This window comes from Nuphar pumila, chromosome 13 (genome assembly GCF_984573655.1).
Source record: "Nuphar pumila chromosome 13, dmNupPumi1.hap1.1, whole genome shotgun sequence".
Taxonomy (NCBI): Eukaryota; Viridiplantae; Streptophyta; class Magnoliopsida; order Nymphaeales; family Nymphaeaceae; genus Nuphar; species Nuphar pumila.
Window position 1 is genome coordinate 24,585,809 of NC_143261.1, and position 7,718 is coordinate 24,593,526.

At 41.2% G+C, this 7,718-nt stretch overlaps 1 protein-coding gene across 1 annotated transcript; it reads left to right on the plus strand.

The window, feature by feature from the left end:
* Window positions 1–5,010: 5,010 nt before the first annotated feature.
* On the plus strand, window positions 5,011–7,407 carry LOC149818115 (uncharacterized). Its single transcript, XM_089984698.1, has 5 exons — window positions 5,011–5,362; window positions 5,822–6,115; window positions 6,215–6,433; window positions 6,784–6,912; window positions 7,021–7,407. Exons 1-5 carry the CDS (start codon window positions 5,129–5,131, stop codon window positions 7,222–7,224), a joined length of 1,080 nt encoding a protein of 359 aa, XP_089840824.1. The 5' UTR covers window positions 5,011–5,128; the 3' UTR covers window positions 7,225–7,407.
* The last annotated feature ends 311 nt before the right edge of the window (window positions 7,408–7,718 follow it).

Genomic DNA, 7,718 nt, shown 5'->3' on the forward strand with positions numbered 1-7,718 from the left:
GCACATTTAAACTAACCAAGTATACAATTATTTAAATGATATACCTATCAAAGCAACTCGTGAAGATGAAGGCTCAGACTGGCTACCACTGAGTGCTCGACGACTGTGACCTCCACGAACCATATTCTAACAAATTATAAAAAATGTCATGCAATATATTCAAACATTTCAATACATTCGAATAATTCATATCAAATATTGCAATACATTAAAACATAAGATGTGACATCACTTGCTAATCATGGATAACTTATCCTTAACTTCTAATACAATTGGATCAGTTACACAACTCTATATCTGCATGTTTACATATTCAAATTGAAAAGAACTTCATGCAAGACATTCACATCAAATAGCAGTATGTATTACAAGATGTATTTTACTAGCTCGAGAATGCTTCCTCATCACTTGTTTGACTTTCATATTCTTCTTCTTCTTCCTCCTCCTCTTTGTCATCTTCTTCTTCTTCATTAAGCCTATATCCACTTGTTATATCATTTGGATAACATTCTTTCATGCATGTGCCATCATACAATGGAGATATGACATGCATACCATGTGTGACATCGTGACCATAAGAGAAGTCATACATATCATCTGATTGATAGTAATCACCCTCTTCAGCAATCTTGTCTTCTTGTAACTGATCATACTCGGGGTATAGTTTAGACATACCTGCTTTACTTGATCTGGCCCAAGCACATACCTTGCCTTTGGTTTCAGTACTTTGTCATTGTACTCCTTCAGTTCCAATTCTGATCTTTTACATATTACTTTTAAATCTATTTGGGTCTTCGAATTATCCTTCGTTTTCCCTTTCACATTCATTATTGTATGAACACATTATCAAATACATTTTTCTCCACATGCATGATATCCAAATTATGTTGTATCAATAAGGTAGGCCAATACGGTAGTTCCCAAAATATAGATTTTTTTGTCCAATTATGATCCTTCTCAAATTCAAAGAAGAGCGTCGACCTACGGAAATCTGTTAGTCCACATGGAAAGTATCACAATCTTCTTAAAATCTCTATGCCAGACAACCTTATGGGTGAACTTTTCATTTCAGTTGTGCCTGCTTGAAACACATTCCTTTGTCGTCAGAATGGATGGTTGCTGGGTAGAAATCGACGGTGATAATCAAACCAGCACAACTTCCTTCCATGCGTCAATCTAAAAGATTTTGTATCCTCCATGCAGTACGGACATGCCAACCTATCATGTGTGCTTCAACCAAATAACATACCATATGCAGGGAAGTCACTGATTGTCCATAAAACAACAACCTTCATATTGAAGTTTTCTTTTTTGTGGGCATCGTACGTGAGAACACCGTCATCCCATAGTATTTTCAGTTCATCAATCAATGGCCTTAAATATACATCAAGATTTTGGCCCGGAGAAGTCAGACTAGGGATCAATAGAGACAAGAAAAGATTTTGACGCTTCATACACAAACTTGGAGGAAGGTTGTATGGGGTGACAAATACCGGCCAACACGAGTATGAGTTTGATCTACTCTCAAATGGATTAAATCCATCTCTACATAAACCTAGTCTAACATTTCTCACTTCCATTGCGAAGTTCTGAAGAGTATGATCAAAGTTCCTCCAAGCTTCCGCGTTAACATGATGTGTGATCTTGTCTTCATCATATCAATAACCAATAACAAAACCCGTCCTATATAGGTGATGTCTAACGCCATGAGGTTCTACAAATCGATTATTCTTACACATCGTGCATGAGCATCTGATTCAATCGGTGGGATCCACTATACAGACACTTGCCATTGCGAATTCAATAAAACTGTCAAGACCATTCATATATTCATGCGACACCTCATTATCAACTATCCTACGATACATCCAATCACGGTTTGCAGCCATTTTATCCTATAATGTTACAGATATTATCATCACCAGTTAGAAGATAATCTTAATAATGCTATGATAAAAAAATATCTAATTTATCTATTAATTATTATTTGATGATTGTTTGTGAGCAATTTTTTGTTTCAATTAATGCGTAGATTTTTGTGTATAACACAATCACATCATATTTATACACATCACGAGGATATTTATAAATATGAAATCACATTCCATAAAATGATACATTCATTTAAAACATATTTTCATGATACAATTTCACATGGAAGGCATAATCAAATGGAAAATAACTTTATGCAAGCATGGATACAGACACATCAAACATTGCAATACATACAAATCATTCATATCAAAACAATACCAAACATTTAGCTGTAGCAAACACACTCCAATATCCCGCTAACTACTACCATGCCTAGCATGAAATTCGTACTCCAAAAATAAGAATACTTTTATTCTCATACATTAAAATCATGCTCAGCATGATCTCCAAACTCCATCAAAGCAGTCCTAGATATCCACAACTAAGTGAGTGTGTGAATAGAAAAGTGTTGCATCCAATAAATTAAATAACATGTGATGCATTTGCATCACTTACTCACCACGGGTATTTACCCGATTTGCATTGTTTTTGTTACTTACATACCACGGGTGGCGGGGCACAAGCGAGATCCATTGAGAAATCTGTAAGAGACACTCTGTTAAAATGAAGTTTATTACCCGATAACAAAGAGCATGACACTCCCTGTCGAAAACGAGCCCGGATAGAAAAAAACAAACCTCGGGTGAACAGAATTAAAATAAAAGGTAGTAAGACTGAGACCAAGTAAGGCAGGAGGGCCACCCTCTCCTTGAAAACAAAATGAGGCAGGGGGGGCGACCCCCTACCAAAGAAGAAAACAAGTAAGGCAGGGGGACACCCTCTGCCGAAAAAAAAAAAACAGTCAACAAGGCAGGGGGGCTACCCCATGTCGGAAAACACAAGGCAGAGGGGGCCACCCCCTGCCAGAAAACAAGCGAGGTAGGGAAGTGCCACCCCTTGTCGGAGAAATCAAGCAAGGCAGGGGGGCCACCTCCTATCGGAGAAACAGTAAGGCAGAGGGGACCACCCTCTGCCTGAAAACAAAATGAAGTAGGGGGGGGGCACCCTTTGTTAGAAAGAAAAAAATTTAGTCAACAAAGCACGGGGGGCTACGCCCTGTCGAAAAACACAAGGCAGAGGGGCCACCCTCTGCCAGAAAATAAGCGAGACAGGGGAGTGCCACCCTCTGCCAGAGAAATCAAGCAACGCAGGGGGGCCACCCCCCTGCCGAAGAAACAATAAGGCAAGGGGAAAGGGGGGGGGGCACCCTCTGCTTGAAAACAAAATGAGGCAGAGGGGGTGATCCCCTGCCAAAGAAGAAGCAAGGCAGAGGGTGTCACCCCCTGCCAAAAAACAAGTACGACAGAGGGGCCACCCCCTGCCAGAAAACAAGCGAGGCAGAGGGTGCCACCCCCTGTTGGAGAAAGTGTAAGGCAGGGGGCACCCCCTGCCTGAAAACAAAATGAGGCAGGGGGCGACCCCCTGCCAAAGAAGAAGTAAGGCAGGGGGTGTCACCCTCTGTCGAAAAACAAGTAAGGCAGGACTTACCCCAGTCCTCCGGCGATCCCGAAAGAAAGGGGGAAAAGGCGAGAGGGGGTCGCAGGGTTTACCTGAGAGACATCGGGAAAGACAACGGCGACAGGGCTGGCACGAGGGACCGGCTTGTAGGAGCTCGTAGATGGGGAACAGAGGAAACAACGATCGTGAGGCGCACTGGGGACTGTAGCGATGACACCAAAAAGGGGGAACACAAAGACCATTACCGAGAGGTCGTCGGTGTGTCGACGACAGAGGAGGTGGCTCTACTCGTAGGGTTTGCCGAACGGGAGCAAAGGGGAGTACTCGAGGTCACCGACAGCTTCAGTCGGCGGCGCCTGCTGAGAAGGGTAACAATGGTCGCTGGTAGCACGCAGTCAGTGACTAACGAAGAGGGAGACAACGACGCTGGGGTTTGCTGGCCGGAGCTGAACGCGGTGGACTAGTGTTTGGTTTTGGGGAAAATCAGAGAGAGAGAAGAGAGAATGTCACGGTTTAGAGGGGCTTATATGAAAAAATAGCGACAGATTAGCGACGAACGTATGCCATCACCAACTCCATCACTAAGTAACAACTTTTATAGCGACAGATGCCTTTTATCGATAATCCGTCGTTAAGTTGCGACGGAGTCTGAGGCGATTAGTTTGTCATTGCTAATTCGTCGCTATTTACTGACGGATTAGCAGTGGAAAAATTTCATTGTTAATCCATCGGTAACTAGTGACAGATTAACGATGGACAAATTCCATCGCTGACAGAATAGTGTTGGATAGTTTTCTCTAGCTAATCTGTCGCGGCAAAAAAAAATCGTCATAAATTTTCGTCGCTAATTAACGTTTTTCTTGTAGTGTCTGATCCGAATCCAAACCATTTATATCCTTTCTTCATTATTAAAAAAAAAAGACTGAAGGTGCCTCAATAGTTTTGTGAAGGAAGAGAAGCAAAGATACATGTTGGAATTTGGGACCGGTGGTCTGTGCAAGGAGGAGCACCAAAGAGATGGAGGAGAGAAGAACCAAAGAGCGTGGTAAACGGCCTGCTTCAGGTGAGGATTATATCATTCCCTATATTGGATATCGATGTGTATGCTCCATGTATATAGAGAAGAGGCTGAGGATAACTTATTTTCTTTGGGTAGCCGTTTCTCAACAATAACAGTCTCTTTGGAAATCCGAAAGTGTTGGCAATTCAATGAGATGTGGAATCCACCACTAATATGGCCACGCTAAATCTGAATCTTACTGTGGATCCAGTTCCTGGTACAAAGTGATTCAAGATGCAAATATGATGGCTTCTAGAATTAGGCTTCTTACCGATGACTTCTTTCTTTTGAAGAAGTTGGAGATAACGAAATTGACCGTACGTGATACCACTATCTGTCTTTGCTTTGTATACTCTCAAAACGCTCCACGTGTCCCAGCCATTGCTGGTTAGTGTTCATAGCCAAAGCGGCTCAAGGTCTTCACCTCATCACCAATAAATACCAATCCTTGCAACGCAGGAAAGCACAGAAAAGTTTTTCTTTCAGCAAAAAATTACAGCACAGAAAAGTTTGAGGGAGGAAGAAAAATAGAAGAAAAGATCGGCCGCAGAAATAGAAAGGATAGGCAGAAAAAGAATGTCCAACCCCAAGAAAACCGTGGATGTATTGGATGGCTCTAAGATCACAGGCCTTGTTAACAACCACCAAGTCTTCGACAAGTTCATAGACCACAAGTTCCAACAGTTTGATCAAAACCATGATGGCAAACTCTCTGTGAAGGAGCTCATCCCCACCGCCGCCGACATCGGTGCCGCACTCGGACTCCCAGCTCAGGGTTCCTCGCCGGATTCCGATCATATATACAATGAGGTCATTAATTAGTTAGGCCCTTGAGTTTTTTCTTTTCCAATTTGAACTTGCTCTTGTAGGTTCTTAGCTAGTTTCTAGTTTTTGTGTAGTACAATGTGAAGTTATTATTTGATTCTCTCTATACATTGGGTTTTTAGTCTTATTTCATTGATAGTACAAATTTAGTTCAGATGGTTTGTTGGAATTGACATTTAATTCACAAATAGAGATGTTACTTTATGATTTGATTTTTTTTTTTGTTACAGCTTGGATCTTCTAATTTGGTATTCTCGAACTAGCATATTAGAAGTACAATTTTAGTTTCAGATTGGTCTCCAAATTATAATTGAATACAACCTTTATGTTTTCAATTGAATCGGTAGAGCTGGTGCTTCTCCTTCTTTGTGTTAATTATTGATTAGTTTAGGATGCTAAACTACAAAAAGGGTATTGACAGTATTTCTTGATGATCTGCAATAGGTTTTGAGTGAATTCATTCAAGGAAAAAATGGGGAAATAAGCAAGTCTCAGTTTAAAGAGGTGCTCTCTGACATCCTTCTAGGCATGGCTGCTGGATTGAAGCGTGACCCAATTGTGATCCTTTGGATCGACGGTGAGGATCTTCAAGAATTTGTTAGTGGACCCCAGTTTGAGGCAGAGGCCATGAGCATATTTTCAGAAATAGGGGATGCAATAGATCTTCATGAGTCCATCTGTAAAGCTCTAGGCAGGCTAACTGTGGAACATGGAATGCCACCACCTTCTGACCCATGGGTAAGTTGTACTCAACAACAAATGCTATGGTATTTTTGGGTTCTTTCTTTCTTTAGAATTTTGTTTTTGAGTTTGGTGCAATCCCAACACAAAGTTCAGGTCTATAGCAATATTGTGGAGCCATCCTTGCAACTTAGTGATTACCAAACAATGGATGTCCCAGTTTCTCAAGTGAATTTCTTGGAGGCATTTAGGAAAGTTGTGGAGAATGTGGTAGTTCGCCTGAAGGAAAACCCGGTAATAGTGGCCCATAGTGGGAACACATTCGATGGCAGTGGCATCAAGAGAATCCTCTCTAACAAATATGAATTGAACAAGGTAATAATTACCATCTCTTTTATAATCAAGTCTTTTTTCTCATTTTTTGTTGGGGATTTCATGTTGGGGCAAAAAAGGAGAAATGATTTAAGAGGAGAATGAGGTTCCAAACTTGTTCAATTTGTGAAATTGATTTAGTGTTTCTTATATTTGGAAGGAACTTCAATTTTGTGGTGGAAAACACCCATTCAATTTGGAACATCTAGTTCAATGGTCTTAGTATGTCAACACCATATTTTCAATGCTAGCAGATTTGGTACATGCCATTTGTTGGAGAGAGAGAGAGAGAGAGAGAGAGAGAGAGAGAGAGAGAGAGAGAGAGAGAGATGCTAACTCTGTTACTGATATAGGCACTCGACTCAACATGGAAGTCTCTACCAAAGGATCGCCATGGAATGCTCCCAAGGGAGTACCTCCGGGTTGCCTTAGATGTCATAGCTCCAGCAGTCAGTCTGCCCCCCTATGGTGCTGTAGACCAGGTTGGCCACTTCCCTCAATATACGGATCCAATCTTAACAAACACTTTGTTGGCTTTAATTAGTCTTGACTTTCAGTTTTCTACAACATTCTGTTCATGATTGATGCAGATGGATGCAATTACTGGTGAGGTGTTTAAAATGGTGAAAGCTGATGAAGGGGGCACACTTAACCAAGAAGAGTTCAACAAGATGATGCTTGAGATAATCAGCAGCATAATGCTGCAATTAGAAGGAAGCCCAGTAACTGTGTCCTTATATGCTGTGGTAAATGATGAGCCTCTTACATCCACTTTTCTTCCTTCATCACAGTGAAATTAGAGAGGGAGGGACTAACAACCAATTGGTGCCATGAGATCACGTGGTGTGTGGTGAGATCAACAAAAGATGCTTGTTCAGACTGGTTGTATTGCAGTATATATATTTAGTGAAATAGTTAAATATAGAATAAGACTATTTCTTTACTTAAAAAAGAATTGGTCGGTTCTTACTTTTGACCCAGCTGCAACCGTGTAAATTGGCTATGAACTCAGAAAAGCATAAAAACTGGTCGGGTTTGGTTCGGACTCAGGTGGAACCAGATATCGGGTCTAGACCTAAGTCTAATCGGGTCTACATACCTGGACCCGATAAAAACTACATGAAGACTACTTTTTTTACATGCCCCACCAGTTTTTATGCTTTTCTGAGTTCATACCCAAATGACCACCTTGTAGGTGTCAACTAAATGCCGCTGAAGCCCACTAAGGCTCATCGGATAAGGGCAACTTGTGAATGTCACCAAGTTGATGGAAGGTCGCAAGTTCGAA

Excerpts from the sequence above, each read along its gene's own strand:
- LOC149818115 (XM_089984698.1), top strand. The coding sequence starts at position 5,129 with ATGTCCAACCCCAAGAAAACCGTGGATGTATTGGATGGCTCTAAGATC. Across the intron at positions 5,363-5,821 it reads CCGATCATATATACAATGAG|GTTTTGAGTGAATTCATTCA; the intron begins GTCATTAATTAG and ends GATCTGCAATAG. Across the intron at positions 6,434-6,783 it reads ACAAATATGAATTGAACAAG|GCACTCGACTCAACATGGAA; the intron begins GTAATAATTACC and ends TTACTGATATAG.